We start from the raw sequence: 20,384 nt of genomic DNA, 5'->3' as shown, positions 1-20,384 counted from the left end.
GATTGGTAATTATGGACAGCCTCACCCCAGTTAAATTATAATACCATATAATACTAAAAACTGCTGCAGTTAACGAATGTTTTAATAATGCTAATAAGAAACAGATGTTTATTTTCATCCCACTCTGGATGCACTCCCTCCTAGGTAAAACAGCCAACCCACTCTGCGCTGCACATGTGGCGGCCATGCTGCCTGACTCGTGCTTTCACATAATTTCGCAGACCCCTGGAAAGTCTATTTAGACCCGCACAGTTTCATGGAATCCTGTTTGAGAACCACTGAGATAGGGAACTAATTGTGCAAGGAGTCTCCCAACATCACCTGTTGTCAATGTTAACTCGAAATAAAAAAGATTTTCAGCATCCGCAGTAGTTTGCTGTTGCAATGTTTACCCTATTTTTACACAATGATCACAATTCCAGCTTTAGTTCTGGTCTTAGCTTATTCAAATGAAACACTTAATCGTCACATTTTGGAAATAGGGTGAATTTATTTACAATTCATTTTAACAATCCAAACCTTAAACAGTTGAATGAGTTGAACTCACAAAAGCTTAATAACTTCAGAATGGCAGTGTAGTTGGAGGCAGAGATGTTTTGTGGAACAAGTGCCGTTATGTTACTTTATCTTTCCCTCCTGTTGATAAAGTTCACTGAAGGTCAAAGGTTTTCAAATTATACTCGTTCAGAACAGTTTCGCTAAAAAAGAATACCCCCTGAAGTTGAAAATCGGTCACCCTACTTAAATACCGCAAGCGAACAGACAATATCATTGTCACACTGTAGCTCTTCTTTATGACTAACACACTGACTTAAAGTCTGTGTAGTTAAGTCTTATCTAACAATTTTACAGACTGATTTGTGAGGTTATTTGATTTAAGCCAGACTCTTTCCAGGAATTGTTGCATTTAGGTATTTTCAAGAGAGGGCAGCTAGTCATTCATCATCTCTGCTGCTTGGAGTCTTCAAGACATTTGTCTAAAGAGGCTGTGAAAGAAATTAACCATATCACATGAAACTGACAAGCAGCTTTGCCTTGATACTCCCTTACCATCCTCACCAAAGACAAGTTAAGTGTTATTAGGATTTTGTAACTTTCTTAAAGGTAACAGCTCCAAAGCATTTCACTGTTTTCAGCGCTTTTAATGTGTAAGAGCGGCACAATCCAATTGTCAGACTTTTTCGCATTACCATTTGTCCCAACATTGATGTAACCCAGTTCCCAATCCATGCTTGGGGCCTAGAATAGTGAGGAGAGAGGAGGTAAATGGACAGGTACTACACCTCCTGTAATTGTAGGGGAAGGTGCCATGGGAAGGGGACGAGGTGGTGGGGGTAATGGAGGAGTGAACCAGGGTGTCACGGAGGGAACGATCCCTTTGGAATGCTGACAGGGGAAGGGAGGGGAAGATGTGTTTCCCCTCCCTCCCAGAACCACGACAGGGTTCCCCTTGTCCTCACTTTCCACCCCATCAACCTCCATATCCAAAGGATCACCCTCCGCCATTTCCAGCACGACGCCACGACCAAACGCATCTTCCCCTCCCTTCCCCTATCAGCATTCCAAAGGGATCATTCCCTCCATGACACCCTGGTCCACTACTCCATTACCCCCACCACCTCATCCCCTTCCCATGGCACCTTCCCCTGCAATCGCAAGAGGTGTAATACCTGCCCATTTACTTCCTCTCTATCCCAGGCCCCAAACACTCTTTTCAGGTGAAGCAGCGATTTACTTGTACTTCTTTCAATGTAGTATACTGTATTCACTGCTCACAATGTGGTCTCCTCTACATTGGGGAGACCAAACGCAGACTGGGTGACCACTTTGCGGAACACCTCCGCTCAGTCTGCAAGCAGGACCCCGAGCTTCCGGTTGCTTTCCATGTCAACACTCCCTTCTGCTCTCATGCCCACATCTCTGTCCTGGGATTGCTACAGTGTTCCAGTGAACATTAACACAAGCTCGAGGAATAGCATCTCATTTATAGAATAGGCACACAACAGCCTGCCGGACTGAACATTGAGTTCAATAATTTCAGAGCATGACGGGCCCCCCATTTTACTTTAATTTTTTGTTATTTTTCTCTTTTTCCTTTTTTTATATTTTTTTTGTGTTTTTTTTTAGAGTCATAGAGAGATACAGCACTGAAATAGGCCCTTCGGCCCACAGAATCTGTGCCGACCAACAACCACCCATTTATACTAATCCTACATTAATCCCATATTCCCTACCACATCCCCACCATTCTCCTACAACTTACCTACACTAGGGCAATTTACAATGGCCAATTTACCGATCAACCTGCAAGTCTTTGGCTGTGGGAGGAAACCGGAGCACCCGGCGGAAACCCACGCGGTCACAGGGAGAACTTGCAGACTCCGCACAGGCAGTACCCAGAATGGAACCTGGATCGCTGGAGCTGTGAGGCTGCAGTGCTAACCACTGTGCCACCCCTTTATTTTATTTCATCTTAGTTTGTTCAGTTTGCTTACCCACTGTGTTTTTTTTTCATGTTTGTACTTGCGGCTGTTCAATCTTCAATCCGTTAACACCCTATCTGTACTAATGCTTTGTCTTTCAACACACCATTAATATATTGTTTGCCTTTGCTCCACGACCTTCTGGTCAGCTATTCTGTGACCTTGTCCTATCTACAACTTCTCCTTTGTTATCTCTTGCCCTACCCCGCTTTACTTGCTTGTAACCTTTTATATTTTTAATATTTGCCAGTTCTGAAGAAGGGTCACTGACCTGAAACGTTAACTCTGCTTTTGTCTCTACAGATGTTTCCAGACCTGTTGAGTATTTCCAGCATTTCTTGTTCTTATTTCAGATTTCCAGCATCCGCAGTATTTTGCTTTTATTATCTGACTAGGGAAGACATTGTAGTGTTGGAAAGAGATGATGTCCTTGAGGGGGTAAGGACAGAATCCATTTGTTTAGAATTGAGAAGCAAAAAGGGTATGATCATGCTACTGGTGGTATTCTGTGGATCCCTAAATAGTGAGAGAGATAGTGGAACAAATCTGCAGGGAAATCACAGAGATGTAGAGATGTGCAGGAACTATAGAGTGGTGATATTGGGGGACTTTAATTACCCAAATATCAATTGGGATAATGTTAGAGTAAGTAGAAAGGAGTGGCAGGGGAGAGGGGGGTGAATTTTGGAACTGTGTTCAGGGGAACTTCCTTGACCAGTATGTTCTTGGTCCAACTAGGGTGACCACCAGGCGGAGTAGTTGGCACAGGCAGGTAGTGGAGGAGTCCCCTGTGGCCATCCCCCTCTCAAACAGATATGTCACTTTGAATACTGTTGGGGGGATGGCCTCCCAAGGGAAAGCAGCAACAGCCAAGTTCATGGCACCATGGATGGCTCTGCTACACAGGAGTGGAGGGGAAGACTGGGACAGCCATAGTGATAGGAGATTCAATTGTAAGGGGAACAGACAGGCATTTCTGTGGCTGCAAACCAGACTCCAGGATGGTATGTTGCATCCCTGGTGCTAGGGTCAAGGATGTCTCAGAGTGGCTGCAGGACATTCTGAAGGGGGAGGGTGAACAGCCAGTGGTTGTGGTACATGTCGGTACCAAAAACATAGGTTAAAAAAAAAGGGATGAGGTCCTGCAAGATGAATTTAAGGAGTTAGGAGCTAAATTAAAAAGCAGGACCTCAAAGGTAGTCATCTGAGGATTACTTCCTGTGCCACGTGTTAGGGAGTATAGGAACAAGGGAATAGACCAGATGAATGCGTGGCTGGAGAAATGGTGCAGGAAGGAACGATTTAGATTCCCAGGACATTGGGACTGGTTCTGGGGAAGGTGGGACCTGTACAAGCGGAACGGGTTACACCCAGGCAGGACCAGAACCGATGTCCTTGCAGGGGCGTTTGCTCGTGCTGTTGGGGAGGATTTAAACTAGAATGGCAGCGGGATGGGAAACTGAGCGGGGAGACTGAGGAGGAGGAAACAAGGATAGAAACGAAAGACAGGAAACAAAAAGGCAAAAGTGGAGGACATGGAAATCAAGGGTAAGAAACAAATAGGGCCATAGTGTGAAATAATGAGAAGATGATTAAGAATGTTAAAAAGACAAGCCGAAAGGCATTGTGTCTCAATGGGCGGAGTATTCACAATAAGGTAGGCGAATTAACCGCGCAAATAGATGTAAATGGATATGATATCGTTGCGATTACATGGAGACATGGCTGCAGGATGACCAAGGATGGGAACTGAACATCCAGGGATATTCAATATTTAGGAAGGACAGGCAAAAGGGGAAAGAAGGTGGAGTAGCATGGTTAGTAAAAGAGGAAATCAATACAATAGTGAGGAAGGATATTAGCTCAGAGAATCCTACTGTGGAATCTGTATGGGTGGAGCTAAGAAACATGAAGGGGCAGAAAATATTGGGTGGGGGTTGTATATAGACCCCCAAACAGTAGTGGGGATGTAGAGGATGGCATTAAACAGGAAATTAGAGACGCATGCGATAAGTGTACAACTGGAATAATGGGTGACTTTCATCTACATATAGATTGGGCAAACCAAATTAGCAATAATACTGTAGAGGAGGAATTCCTGGAGTGCATACGTGATGGTTTTTTGGACCAATACGTTGAGGAACCAACTGGAGAATAGGCCATCCTAGACTGGGTATTGTGTAATGAAAAAGGATTAGTTAGCAATCTTGTTCTGCGGGGTCCCATGGGGAAGAGCGACCTTAACATGATAGAATTCTTCATTAAGATGGAGAGTAAGAGAGTTGATTCAAAGACTAGGGTCCTGAATCTAAATACAGGAAACTTTGAAAGTATGAGGCGCGTGTTGGCTATGATAGATTGGGGAACGTTACTTAAAGGGTTGTCAGTGGATAAGCAATGGATCAATTACAACAATTGTTCATTCCTGTCTGGCGCAAAAATAAAACAGAAAGGGGACTCAACCGTGGCTCACAAAAGAAATTAGGGATAGTATTAGATCGAAGGAGGAGAAATATAAAATGGCCAGAACAAGCAGCAAACATGAGGATTGGGAGCAGTTTAGAATTCAGCAAAGGAGGACAAAGGGTTTGATTAAGAAGGGGAAAGTAGAGTATGAGAGTAAGCTTGCAGAGAATATAAAAACTGACTGTAAAAGCTTCTATAGATATGTGAAGCGAAAAAGATTAGTGAAGACAAATGTAGGTCCCTTACAGTCAGAAATGGGGGTATTTATAATGGGGAACAAAGAACTGGCAGACTAATTAAATATATTCTTTGGTTCTGTCTTCACAAAGGAGGACACAAATTACCTCCCAGAAATGTTGGGGAACATAGGGTCTCGTGAGAAAGAGGAACTGTATGAAATCAGTATTAGTAGGGAAATGGTGTTAGGGAAATTGATGGGATTGAATGCCGATAAATCCCCAGGGCCTGATAATCTGCGTCCCAGAGTACTTAAGAAAGTGGCCCGAGAAATATTAGATGCATTACTGGTCATTTTTCAAAATTCTATAGACTCTGGAACAGTGCCAATGGATTGGAGGGTAGCTAATGTAATCCCATTATTTAAAAAAGGAAGCAGAGAGAAAACAGAGAATTATAGACCGGTTAGCCTGACATCAGTAGTGGGGAAAATGCTAGAGTCCATTATAAATGATGTAATAGCAGAGCACTTGGAAAACAGTGACCGGATCGGACAAAGTCAACATGGATTTACGAAAGGGAAATCATGCTTGTCAAATCTACTGCAATTTTTTGAGGATGTAACCAGTAGAATAGATAAGCGAGAACCAGTGGATGTGGTGTATTTGGACTTTCAGAAGGCTTTCGATAAGGTCCCACATAAGAGACTGGCGTGCAAAATTAAAGCACATGGAATTGGGGGTAAGGTACTGACATGGATAAAGAACTGGTTGGCAGACAGGAAACAAAGAGTTGGAATAAATGGGTCTTTTTCCGAGTGGCAGGCAATTACTAGTGGGGTACCGCAGGGATCAGCTAGGGCCCCAGCTATTCACAGTATATATTAATGGTATTGATGAGGGAATTAAATGTAATATCCAAGTTTGCAGATGACACAAAGCTGGGTGGGAGTGTGAGCTGTGAGGAGGATGCAGAGAAGCTCCAGTGTGATTTGGACAGGTTGAGTGAGTGGACAAATACATGGCAGATTCAGTATAATGTGGATAAATGTGAGGTTATCCACTTTGGTGGCAAAAACAGGAAGGCAGATTATTTTCTGAATGGCGATAGATTGGGAAAGGGGGAGGTGCAGTGAGACCTGGGTGTCCTTGTGCACCAGTCGCTGAAAGTAAGCATGCAGGTGCAGCAGGCAGTTAAGAAGGAAAATGGCATGTTGGCCTTCATAGCAAGAGGATTCGAGTACAGGAGCAAGGATGTCTTGCTGCAATTATACAAGGCCTTGGTGAGACCACACCTTGAGTATTGTGTGCAGTTTTGGTCTCATGGAAGGATGTTCTTGCCATGAAGGGAGTGCAGCGAATGTTCACCAGACTGATTCCTGGGATGGCAGGACTGATGTTTGAAGAGAGATTGGATCAATTAGGCATGTATTCGCTAGGGTTTAGAAGAATGAGAGGGGATCTCATAGAAACCTACAAAATTCTAACAGGACTGGACAGTCTAGATGCAGGAAGGATGTTCCTGATGGTGGGGGAGTCCAGGACCAGGGGTCACAGTCTATGGATAAGGGCTAAGTCATTTAGGACTGAGATGAGGAGAGATTTCTTCAACCAGAGAGTGGTGAACCTGTGGAATTCTCTACCACGGAAAGCAGTTGAGGCCAAATCATTAAATATATTCAAGAAAGAGTTAGATATAGTTCTTCGGACTAAAGGGATCAAGAGATATGGGGAAAAAGCGGGAACAGGGTAATGAGTTTGGATGATCAGACTTTATTGTATTGAATGGCGGAGCAGGCTCGAAGGGAAAAATGGCCTACTCCTGCTCATATTTTTCTATGTTTCTAGGAAAATAGCATCTTAAAGAAAAACACACATACACAAAATGGTGACTAAACAAAAAGTGTTGGATCTGGTACTGGGGAAAGAGGTAGTCCAAGTGGACCAACCGTCTTTGAGAGAGCACTTGGGTAAGAGTGACCATCATATTGTGAGGTTTAGATTAGTAATGGAGAAGAGCAAGCAACAATATAAAGTAGAACTAAATTGGAAGAGGACTAACGTCAATGGAATCAGAGGGGATCCAGTGACATTAAAATTGAACCAAAGATTGACAGGAAAAACTGTAACAGAACAATGGGTGATAGTTAAGGAGGAGATGTTTCAGGTACAGGCTAGGTACGTTCCAACAAGAGGGAAAGGCAAGGGAAGCCAAGCTTCCTTGGATGACGAGGGAGATAGGGAATATGATTAAATAAAAAAAAAGCAGGTGTATGATGCATGTCAGGTGATTTCTTCAAATGAGAACCAGGCCGAATCAATAAGTTGAGTGGGAAAGTGAAGAAGAAAATAAGACTGGCAAAAGAAGAATATGAGACTAGAATGTCATTTAACATAAAAGGTAACCCAAAAATCTTCGACTAGCATGTAAATAGTAAGCGGTTATTAGACGCGGGATGGGGCCTATTGGGGACCAAGAGCGTGATATATGCTTACAATACAGGGCAAGGCTAAAATACTTAATGAGTACTTTGCATTAGTGCTTACTATGGAAAAAGAGGCTGACAAACTATTGGTGGAAATGAAGATGGTAGAGGTAATGGATGGAGTGAAAATAGAGAGGCAGGATGTACTGGAAAGGCTGGCTATGGTCCAGATGCCTTGCATCCCAGGTTGCTAAAGGAAGTGGGAGTGGGGATAGTGGAAGGGCTTGCCATCAACTTCCAATCTTCCCAAGATATGGGGGGAGGTGCCAGATGATTGGAATGTGGCAAATGTAATACACTTGTTCAAGAAAGAGTATAAGGACATTCCCAGTAACTGCAGGCCAGTTCGTTTGATATCAATGGTGGGTAAAGTTTGAGAAACAATAATCAAGAGAAAAAAATTAACATTCACTTAGAGAGGTTTAAGTTAATCAAGGAGAGCCAGCAGGGATTTGTAAAGGCAGATCGGCTGGAGGCACTGGTCCTTGCAGCGTTCCACTAGTTACAACCTGGCAACTTGAAAATCTACCATTTATCCCAACTCTCTGCTTCCTGTCTGTTAACCAATCCTCTATCCATACTGATATATTATCCCAACTCCATGCACCCTTATTTTGCATCTTAATCTTTTGTATGGCACCTTATCGAATGTGTTTTCGAAATCCAAATAGACCACATCTACTGCTTCCCCTTTATCTACCCTATTAGTTACATCCTGAAAAAAGCTCTAATAAATTTGCCAAATATGATTTCCCTTTCATGAAGTCAAGTTGACTTTGATCATACTATGATTTTTTAAGTGGATTCTTAAGACACCCTTAATAATAGATTTCAGCATTTTCCCAATAACTGATATCAGGCTAACTGGCCTGTAGTTCCCTGTTTTCTCTCTCCCTCCTTTGTTGAATAGTGGTGTTACATTTGCTAACTTCCAATCCGCTGGGACCATTCTAGAATCTAGGGAATTTTGGAAAGTCATAACCAGTGCATCCACTATCTCCGCAGCTACCTCTTTTGGATTTAGGATATGGGCATCAGGTCCTGGGGATTTGTCGGCTTTTAGTTCCTTAAGTTTCTCCAATACTTTTTATCTGCTGTTATGCATTACCTTAAGTTCCTCAATCTTGGTTATCACAACAACAACTTATATTTATATCGTGCCTTTAACATAATAAAACATCCCAAGACGCTTCACAGGATCATTATAAAACAAAGTATGACACCAAACTACAAAAGGAGATATTAGGTCAGATGACCAAAAGCATTGTCAAAGAGACATGTGTTAAAGAAGTGTCTTAAAGAAGGAAATCAAGGTGGAGAGGTGTAGGGATGGTATTTCAGAACTTGTGGCCTAGGCAACCGAAGGTGTGGCCACCAATGGTGGAGCGATTAAAATCAAGGATGCACAAGATGCCAGAATTAGAGGAGCACAGAAATCTGAGGGTTGTGGGGCTGGAGGAGATTACAGAGATAGGGAGGGATGAAGCCATGGAGGAATTTGAAAATAAGGATGAAAATTTTAAAATCAAGATAATTGCTTAACCAGGAGCCAATGTAGGTGAGCAAGCACAGAGTTGATAGGGGAATAGGACCTGGTGCAAGTTAAGACACAGACAACAGAGTTTTGGAGACCTCAAGTTAGCGGAGAGTAGTATGTGGGAGACCAAACAAGAGTCAAGTCTAGAGGTAATGAAGGCATGAATGAGAGTCTCAGCAGCAGATGAGCTGAGACAGGGGCGATGTTACGGAGGAGGAAATAGGCGGTCTTAGTGATGGCACGAAGTGAAGTTGGAAGCTCATCTTATGGTCAAATGTGACACCAAGGTTGCAAACAGACTGGCTTAATCTCAGACTAAGGAAAGAGGATGGAGTCAGTAGCTAAGGAATTGAGTTCGGAGTGGGGACTGAAAACAATGGCTTTAGTCTTCCCAATATTTAATTGGAGGAAATTTCAGCTCATGCAGTCCTGGATGTTGGATAAGCAGTCAGATCATTTAGCAACAGTGGAAGAATCTAAAAGAAGTAGTGGTGAGGTAGAGCTGAGTGTCATCAGCATACATATGAGAACTAACACTTCTTTCAGCTGATGTTGCTGAGCGGCAGGATGTAGATGAGAAAAAGGTGGAGCCCAATGTTACATCTTTGGGGGACACCAGAGGTAATGGTACAAGAGCAGCAAGAGAAGCCATTGCAAGTGATATTCTGGCTATGATTAGATAGATAAGAATATTTCTGGTGTGCAATTTGTGTCTTCTGCAGTGGAGACAGATACAAAAAATTTGTTCAATGTCTCTGCCATTTCCTGTTTTCCCCATAATAATTTCTCCTGCCTCTGTCTCTAAGGGACCAACATTTGCTTTACCTAAACTCCTCCTTTTTATATACCTGTTAAAGCTCTTACAATCTGTTTCTATATTCCTGGCTAGTTTACTCTCATTCTATTTTTTTCTCTTTTTATCAACTTTTTGGTTGCCCTTTGCTGGTTTCTGAAACATTCCCAATCCTCAGGCTTACTACTATTTTTTGCAACATTATAAACCTCTTCTTTCAATCTAATTCTGTCTGTAGCTTCCATTGTAAACCAGGGATGGATCTTTCTTGCTGAGTTTTTGTTCTTTAACGGAATGTATTAACATTTTGAATTGCTTCTTTAAATGTTTTCCGCAGTTTACTTATCACCATGCCTTTTAGTCTATTTACCCAATCAACATTAGCCAGGTCTCCCCTCATACCTATGTAATTGGCTTTCTTTAAGTTCAAAATTCTTGTTTTAGACTGGAGTATGTTATGGAATTCAACTGTATTAAGATCACTTTTTCCAGAGGATCCTTTACTCTGAGATTACTAATTAAACCTGCCTCATTAGATCTAAAATAGCTTTATCCCTTGTTGGTTCCACAGGTATTATTCCAGGAAACTGTCACAAATTTGACAAATTAATCTTCCAGACTACTTTTGCCAATTGGATTTGGCCAGTCTGTATGAAGATTAAAGTCCTGCACATTTATTACATTGCCTTTGATACAAGCTCCAATTATTTCTTGCTTAATGCTCTGTCCAATGGTATAACTACTGTTCAGGGGCCTATAAACTACTCCCACCAGCATTTTCTGACCCTTGCTATTCCTAATATCCATCCATACTGATTCCACTTCCTGATTTTCTGAACCAAGATCCTTTCTCACTACTGTTCTTATATCATCCTTTACTATGAGGGCTACTTCTCCTCCTTTTCCATTTTGTCTGTCTTTTCGAAATGTTGTGTACCGTGGAATATTTATTTCCCAACCTTGGTCACCTCGTAGCCCTGTCTCTGTAATGGCGATTAGATCTAAACCACTTATCTCTGTTTGTGCCATTAGTTCATCTATCTTATTGTGAATGCTTTGCGCATTCAGCTAAAGAGCCTATAATTTTATTTTTTTAGTCGTATTCTTTATTGCTACACTGCTCTATTTTGTCTTTAGATTTCTAAATCTCCCTTCATCTGACTCCTCCCCCGCCTCTTTTAGTTAAAAGCCCTATCCACAGCCCTAGCTATACAATTCGCCAGAACACTGATCCCATCCCAGTTTAAGTGGAGCCCATCCCAATGGAACAGCTCCCTCTTTCCCCAGTACTGGTGCCAGTGCCCCATGAATTGAAACCCCTTCCCACAACACTCCTTGAGCCACATGTTCAATTCTCTAATCTGCTTAACCCTATGCCAATTGGCACGTGGCTCAGGTAACAATCCAGAGATTATTACATTTGAGGTACTCCGAATAAGTACAGTCCTAAAGAAAAATTCTAAGGGGAAGACCCGCCATCCGTGGTTAAATAAAGAAGTTAAGGAAAGCATCAAACTTAAGGAAAAAGCATATAATTGCACAAAGATGAGTGGCAGGTCAAATGATTGGTCAGAATATAAATAACAGCAGAGTATGACTAAAAGGTTAAGTCAGGAGAAAGAAATTAGAGTTTGAGAGGAAGCTAGCTAGAAATGTAAGAACAGATAGCAAGAGTTTCGACAGGTAATTTAAAAAGGAAAAGAGTAATTAAAGTGAGTGTTGGTCCTCTGGAGAGTGAGAATGGGAAGTTAATAGTAGGTAATAAGGAAAGGGCGAATGAAATGAACAAATATATTGCTTCTGTCTTTACGATAGAGGATACAAAAAACATTCCAGTAATAGCTGTAAATCAGGAGGTGGAGGGAAGAGAGGAACTTGGTGAAATTACAATCACCAGGGAAACAGTACTGAGCAAACTGATGGAGCTGCGGGCTGACAAGTCCCCAGGTCCTGCTGGGCTCCATCCTAGGACACTTAAAAGAGGTGGCTAAGGAAGTAGTAGATGCATTGGTGTTAATTTTTCAAAATTTGCTGGATTCTGGAAAGGTTCCATCAGACTGGAAAGTAGCAAATATAACCCCTCTATTCAAGAAGTGGGGGAGGTAGAAAACAGGTAACTATAGGCAAGTTAGCTTGATGTCTGTCATGGGGAAGGTGTTAGAATTGATCAAAAAGGAGGCTATAGTTGGACACTTAGAAAAACTCATGGTAATCAGGAATAGTCAGCATGGTTTTGTGAAAAGGAAATTATGTTTAACCAATTTATTAGAGTTCTTTGAAGGAATAACATGTGCCATGGATAAAGGGGAGCCCGTTGACGTACTATACTTGGATTTCCAGAAGGCATTTGACAAGGTGCCACATAAAAGGTTATTGCGCAAAGTAGAAGCTCATGGTGTATGGAGTAACATATTAGCATGGATAGAAAATTGGCTTGCTGGCAGAAAACAGAGAGTATGCATAAATGGGTCCTTTTCTGATTGGCATGATGTCACGAATGGAGTCCTGGGGTCTGTACTGGGGCCTCAACCTTTACAATTTATATCAGTGACTTAGATGAGGGGGGTGATGGCTTGGTAGCTAAATTTGCAGATGATACAAAGACAAGTAGGAAAGTATATTTTGAAGAGGACATAAGGAGGTTGCACACCAATATAGGTAGGTTGAATGAGTGGGCAAAAATCTGACAGATGGAGCATAATGTGGGAAAATGTGAAGTTGTTCACTTTGGCAGTAAGACTAAAAAAGCACAGTATTACTTAAACAGAGAACGACTGCAGAATTCCAAGTTGCAGAGGGATCCAGGTGTTCTGGTGCATGAGTCACAATAAGTTAGTATGCAGGAACAGAAAGTCATAAAGAAGGCTAATGGAATGCTATTCTTTATTATGAGAGGAATTGAAAATAAAAGTAAGGATGTGATGCTTCAATTATACAGGGCATTGGTGAGACCACATCTGTGTGCAGTTTTGGTCTCCTTATTTAAGGAAGGATGTAAATGCATTGGGGGCAGTTCAGAGGATGTTTACTAGATTGATACCTGGAATGAGTGGGTTGTCTTATGAGGAAAGGTTGGACAGACTGGGCTTATTTTCACTGGAGTTTAGAAGAGTGAGGGGAGACTTGATTGAAGTATATAAGATCCTGAACGGTCTTGACAAGGTGGATGTGGAAAGGATGTTTCCTCTTGTGGGTGAGTCCAGAACTAGGGGAACAGTTTTAAAATTAGGGGTCACCCTTTTAGGACAGAGATGAGGAGACATCTTTTCTCTCTGAGGGTTGTATGACTTTGGAACTCTCTGCCTCAGAAGGTGTTGGAGGCAGGGTCATTGAATATGTTTAAGGCGGAGGTAGATAGATTCTGGTTAGGCAAGGGAATCAAAGATTATCGGCGATAGATGGGAGTGTGGAGAGACACAAACAGATCAGCCATGATCTTATTGACTGGTGGAGCAGGCTTGAGGGGCTGAATGGCCTACTTCTGCTCCTAATTCATATGTTCATATGTATAGGGTTCTGTGTTTTAATTTGGACCGTAACTCCTTAAACTCTCTCAGCAGAACATCATTCCTAATTCTACCTATGTCATTGGTTCCTATGCGGAACACGACAACTGGATCCACCCCCTTCCGCTCCAAGTTCGTCTCCAGCTGCAAAGAGTTGTCCTTAATCCTGGCAGAAGGCAGGCAACATCACCTTCAGAACTCCCGGTCACAGTTTCTATCCCCTGACTATACTGTCCCCCATCACTACCACATTCCTTTTCACTCCCCCCACTTGAATGGCACCCTGCACCATGGTGCTCTGGTCAGTTTGCCCATCCACCCTGCAGTCCTTGTTCTTGTCCACACAGGAAGCTAGTACTTCATAGCTGTTGGTCAAAGGCAGGGACCAAGGCTCCTCCATCACGACATGCTGGATGCCTGATTCTTAGTCATACCCTCCTGTCCCTGACCACTGACCAATTCTAAAGTTCTACCGAACCTAGGCAGAACTGCGTCCTGGAGCAAGGTGTCCAGGTAACTCTTCCCCTCCCTGATGCCCCACAATATTTGCAGCTCTGACTCCAGCTCAGCAATCCTGAACCAAAGTTGATCAAGCTGCAGACACCTACTGCAGATATGGTTGTCCAGAAGTGCAGTGCTCTCCACAAACTCCCACATGTTGCAGTTACAGCACACTACCTGCCCTGCCATGTCTGTCAAGCCTTATTTATTCTCAGATTTTTAAATCTGAAATAAAAACAGAAAATGTGCTTAGATAGAAGATTGTGCTGATAGGGTTCAATGAAAGCAGGTGAAAGGAGGCTGATGTGGAGCATAAACCAATTGGACCAAATGGGCTGTTTCTGTGCTGTACATTTTATGTACACTCAGCAGGTCAGACAGCATCTGTGGAGAGGGAAACAGCGTTAACGTTCTAGTTCTGATGAAAGGTCATTGGCCTGAAACTTTAACTCTGCTTTTTTATTCCAGAAATATTGCTTGACGTGCTGACAGTTTAAGAATTTCCTGTTTTTATTGCAACCAATCTATGTTTGCTCTCAGATTTTTGTCCTGCTAGACTTGCTTGTTGTACAACCTTGACACCTAGGATGGACTGAGCGTGTATATTCCTGGGCCAGTGACCCCAGCTGCTTCGGAGGGAGAACATCATGAAGGGGAGCATCAGGAGAACTGTTACTATGAAAATTGTATTCAATATACAGCACAGAAACAGATCATTTGGCTGCAATGGGTATAAAAGGACAGCTTATCAATTAAATGTTTTCATTTGTTTCACACAGTCTACCTTTGTCACCACTCTCAAAGCTCCTTCTCCCTCACCTGCAAATAAATAATAAAATAAAATAAATAATAAACCCTTCACTCTAATACGCATCCTGGAAGCTCACATGATATCACATTCCTACAAAGCCAAGAAGATCTTATTCATCTGATTGAGATCTCCACAAAAAATGTCCCAAAGTGTTTTACAGCCAATTAATTATTTTTGTAAGCGTAGTTACTGTTGTAATGTAATAAACACCAATTTTCACACAGCAAGGGTCCCACAGGCAGCAGTGAGATAAATGACTAGATCATCTATTTTTAGCTGCTGGTTAGGGGATAAATATTGGACAGGATTCGCCTGCTCTTTGAAAAGTGTGTGGAGTCTTTTACATCCACTTGATGGGGTCTTGGTTTAACATCTCATTCAAAAGACATCCCCTCCAAGAGTGCAGCACTTCCTTGCACCTGGATTTTGTGTTTAGGTCTCTGGAGTGGGGCTTTTAGAAGTTCACTAAATGCCAAAGAAAATACTGTGAAAATCTATGGTAGCTTATAGGTTTGATTAGGTCAATCCTTGTGAAAATTGTGTCCAAATATGGCAGTAAATTCCACCACCAAGTAAACTAATCAGCAGCCCTTAGAGTTTTGCAATAGCTGGATGAAGAAATTAGTATGCAGGGTTGATATGTGAGTGGATTTTTTACACTAGTTTTGTAATAAAAGCTGCTTCTAACCCTCATATTTTCTGTGCAGAAATAGCAGAGATGATCTACAGCCTATTTAATGGCTATACCAGTGGGAAAGAGCAGCAAACTGCTTACAACATGCTGATGGAGATCTCCTCCCCCATGGTTTACCGAGTGATATACCACTACAACTCTCATTATGAAAAATTTGGAGACTTTGGGTGGCGCAGTGAAGATGAACTCGGTCCAAGGTAACCCACTTCCTAATTAACAATGTTTTTTTTTTAACACTGTGCTTCTGGTGTCAGAACAATAACTCACATTAAAAAATGCATGCCAGATATCCTTTCAGAAAATGCACAAGAAGCCAGAACCATTTATATGGCTGATATACTTGATCTGAGATGCTGGATGAATGAAATGCAGCTTCTAAATCATGAACAAAAACTCATGCAATTTCTCAAGCACCTGCTCCTCTACTAAAATCCACGCAATGTGCATCCAGAGTAGCTGACAGACCTTGACATTGCACATGTGACTGCCACAGCCGTAGAGCCCTAGATAAAGTGGTTAATGCCACGTCAGTTAACACCGCTGAAAGGGACAAACATCTGGTTAAGAGCAAGTCCAAGGTTACAAGTACAGATGGAGATAATCATATTCTATGTGAAGTTTCATGGTTCCTGCTGTAGGAAATGTTATAGAGCACATATGATAAAGGAAAGAAGATTTTATAGCTATTACAAAGATTTATTTTGATACTATTTGGAAGGGCATTGGGGAATCAACATGCAACTTTTCCCAACTTTTTGTTTGAATGCTTTTAACTTTCACTATCTTTATGCTGATTGCAGACTGCTTTCCAGCCTCTCACTTACCCTGCATCAGTAAGTCTGGTTGAAATTGATAGAAAACAAAGTTAAAATAATTGATAGTTAAGCAGTATTTTTACAAATCAGGCATCCCGTACAAACAGGACGTGGTGGTGTAACACTCGAGAGTTTAGCAATCGGTTGCATAGTTAACTTCCTTTCTAGCCTCGAGCTCCAGTTTACATCCTTCGTATTTACCATTTAAGTTGCCCTCATGATTCACTTAATTGGTGCACTATCTAGAGGGAAACTGAACCGTACGGACAGACCAAGAAGATCCTAGGTTTTGTGCCAGTGCTTTGCTTAGATACTAGTAGAGCTTCTCGAAGCAATTTCATAATTTCAATCAGAGGTTCTGATACCAGCTGTATCTAGTTGCCCATGCTGCAGAAGTGGATGTCAAGTGAACAGAATAATCTCAGGCTAAAGAGGTTAAATTATGAGGACAGATTGCATAGACTAGGCTTGTGCTCCTTTGAGTATAGAAGATTAGGGTTAATTTAATGGAGTTGTTCAAGATGTTTAAAGGAATTGCTGGGTAAATAAAGCAAAACTATTTCCTCTGGTGAGGGTGTCCAGAACAAGGGGGGGCATAACTTTAAAATTTGAGCTAGGCCATTCAGGGGTGATATAAGGAAGCACTGAGGGTAGTGGAAATCTGGAACTCACTCCCAGAAAGGTTGCTGAGACTAGGTCAAGTGACACTTTCAAATCTGGGATTGATAGATTTTTATTACGCAGTAGTGTTAAGGGTTATGGAACCAAGATGGGTAGATGGAGTTAAGATGCAGATCAGCCATGATCCAACTGAATGACAGGACAGGCTGGAGGGGCTGAATGGCCTACTGCTGTTTCTAGCATAGCAATGAGCTCATCTCTGATGTCCCCCATAGTTAGGTAGCCTGGTGAGACTATCTACACTTACATGCGAATGGTCAATTGGACAAGGCAGAAACGTAAAGACAGTGCCTGCCAAACATTACCTCAGCATAGGAACAAGAGTGGGTCATTCAGTCCTTCAAGGCTGCTGTGCCATTCAACGTGTTATGGCTGCTTTGTACCTCAACTTAATTTGCCTGGTCTTCAGAGCGAGCGAGGAAACATTACAGGGGTGGAGCGGAATTGAAAACAGGATTATCTGTCAATAGTGTATAAAGCTATATCAATGGCATCACACAAATGGTTTTTACCCTCTGTTTCCAATATTATGTTCCAGTTATATCAGCTGCCAGGGCACCGAGGAAAGTAGAAAAAAAAATCCAAGGCTGCAGCCTGTATAAAAAAATGAACCCAGTTTCTGTTGTCTCCATTATTTTTATCACCCAACAGCAAAGGAATATTTCTTCCTGCAGCAAGAGATTCTGAGTGCATCAAAAGGTTCAGGTTAAACTAATCTTCAGCTTTTCCACCTCACATAGCTGCCAGATACAGGAACAGTTCTGAAGATTTAGATATGCGATGTTTAAAATAAAAATGTCCATTTTATGACAGATAGAACAAAGAGAGTTACGAAGGATGAAACCCAACCTTAAAATTTAAATGACATTCATAAACTGTTTTGAGTTTTGCTTTCACAGTTTGATGTCTCCCAATCTCCTCAATTAAGTCACAGTTTTAAAATCACTCCCCGCTAACTATTCATCTGTATGCAATTCATAGTCTATAAAATGTCAGTAAGTAATAATTGACAGTCATTTTTACTGTCGAGGAGCCAAGGATGAGAAGGTTGATTGAAGGATGAGAGCATTGGTGGAGTCGATTATTGCTGAATGCAACAGATTAGTTGTCACATGGACAGACTGCAACTGTGACCCAGAGCTTCTGGTCACCAACCATTTTAATTCGCCACCCCACTCCCACTCTGATCTCTCTGTTTTTGGCCTCCTGTGGGTTGAATTTTGTGGCACTGGTGGGGCTCCTGGCACTGGGCAGAAAAGGCGGAGGGATCCCTGCCTTGGCCTTTCGGAGCCCCCACCCCACCCCCACCCCCTGGCGCGATCTACCGGCACTCAGGCACTTAAGTGTCCCTTTAAAGACAGGGATCCCGCCTCCAAGAGCTGCTGGCCAGTCAGAGGGCGGACAGCTCAGTAGTATCGGCAGTGTCACTGGAAGCAGTGGCCACTGCTGGTACTGTAAGAGGCTTTGGGCCCAGGCCCAATGCTGGAACCCAAACCCAAGATAACAGAGACGGGGTCACAGGGGCAAGATGTGCAGGCCCGGTGTGGTGGTTGGCCGTTTAGTGCAGGGAGAGGGGTGTTTACGTATATGGTGCTTTTCCCAGCAGGGGCTCTCCATGGGCCACAGATTGCCCATCGACCCCACCCCAAAAAGCCTGCAGAGAGGTCACCTTGTTCTACTGGGCGACCTCCCCACATGGCGGAGATCCGTTCCACCGCAGATTAAATCCCAGTGGCAGCAGGAAAGGCCCTTAAGTGGCTGGTAATAGGCCATTTAAGGGCATTAATTGGCCTCTGGGCAGGAGGACCATCTTCGACCAATCCTGCACCCGATTGGCCGCCACCCCCACCTCCCGTTGCAATTCTATGGGTCCCCCCACCTCCCAACCCATCTCAGTGGGGCCCATATAATTCAGCCCTATGCTCTAATGAAGCGCCACGTAAGCTCAAGGAATAGTAACTCACTTTCGATTAGGTACTTTACGGCCTTCTGGACTCAACATTGAGTTCAATAATTTCAGATCATAACCTCTTACCCTTTGTTTTTGGATGGCAGCTGTTGATGATTCTGCTATTCCCATTTAGATCTCCTCCAGATCCATCATCTGTTTCTTTACTTGTTCCATCACCGTCTTTTCCCTTGCATCATCACCCCTTTTGTCATTTCATCTCTGCTCAGTTCTACCCCATCACAGAACTTCCCTTTTGCTCTTTCCCTCCTTGGTACTTACTTAAAACCTATTACATCTCCTACTATTTCCAGTTCTGAAGAAACGTCATCGACCTGAATTGTTAACTGTTTCGTTCTCCACAAGTGCTGCCTGACCTGCTGAACTTTCCAACATTTTCTGTTTCTAACCTCAGATTGCCAGCATGCACAGTATTTTGCTTTTGTTTCTATGAAAATTGGGAAAGTGCAAGATGCCAGAATTGGAGGAACACAGAATCCTGGAGGGTTGTAGGGATGGAGGAAATTATATAGTTAGGGAGGGGCGATGCCATAAACACAAGGATGGGAATTTTAAATTCTTGGCATTGCTGGACCAGGAGCAATGTAGGTGAATGGGCACAGGGGTGATGGGTGAACGGTACTTGGTGCGAGTTCGGATATGACCATTAGAGTTTTGGATGCAAGGTTTTTTAGTATATTATAGATAGATTGTCTGGAAACAACTGCTGGTAATGTTACCACAAAATCATACAGCACTGAAGGAGGTAGCACAACCCATTGTATCTGTGCTATCTCTCGGAAATATTTACCCACATAGTCCCATTCCCCACACCCCTTTAATTTTCAGATGTTTATTCATCCATCTTTTAAAAGCCATTATGGATTATCTTTCATGAAAGGCTTTCCAAGTCCTAACAACACACTGAGTTTTAGAAAAAAAATCTCCTAACCTCTTAAGCGATTATCTTAAATTTATGCCGTCTGGTTACCAACTCACCGACCAGTAGAAATACTTTCTCCCTATTTACCTTATCAAGGCCCTTCATAATTTTGAACATTTAACCGTGCTCATATGAAATTCCAGTTTATTTTGAAGTAACTCTTCCATTAAAATAGCAGAGAGAGGGGGTTGATATGAGTGCTGTAAACTTTCACATGATAGCATTGCCAGTAGTAATTTCTAACCTATATTTTGCAACAACGCCAACAGAAGGAACTCCTTGAAACAATGCAAAAGAACCCGTGAATTAAGAAATGCAGCCTTAATTGTCTGAAGTCTCCATTTGGCCTTAGCATTGGCACTGAAGAAGACAATATTTGCACCACATCGTCTGTACTATTCAGCAGATATTTCATAGAAAATTTATTTTTTGGCTGTAAAATCTTCATCTTGCTTAACTACTTCCTGAAAGTTTTCCAAGTTACATGCGTATCAGCTGCAGTTCTTTGCTCAGCAGACGTTAGTTTCACGGGCTTGCCTTTTCA

At 42.4% G+C, this 20,384-nt stretch overlaps 1 protein-coding gene across 10 annotated transcripts in view; it reads left to right on the top strand.

Moving 5' to 3' along the window:
- The window catches only part of LOC137347765 (astrotactin-2-like), a 1,864,757-nt gene that overhangs the window by 1,805,606 nt on the left and 38,767 nt on the right, over positions 1-20,384 (top strand). For all 10 annotated transcript variants that reach the window (XM_068012699.1, XM_068012698.1, XM_068012697.1 and 7 more), the window contains one exon: positions 15,467-15,650. In XM_068012699.1, coding sequence (XP_067868800.1) covers positions 15,467-15,650 — 184 coding nt within the window. The remainder of the gene's footprint in view (positions 1-15,466; positions 15,651-20,384) is intronic.

This window comes from Heterodontus francisci, chromosome 32, assembly GCF_036365525.1.
Source record: "Heterodontus francisci isolate sHetFra1 chromosome 32, sHetFra1.hap1, whole genome shotgun sequence".
Classification (NCBI taxonomy): domain Eukaryota; kingdom Metazoa; phylum Chordata; class Chondrichthyes; order Heterodontiformes; family Heterodontidae; genus Heterodontus; species Heterodontus francisci.
The sequence above is the reverse complement of the archived record's forward strand: the minus strand, read 5'-3'. Positions and strand labels throughout refer to the sequence as shown.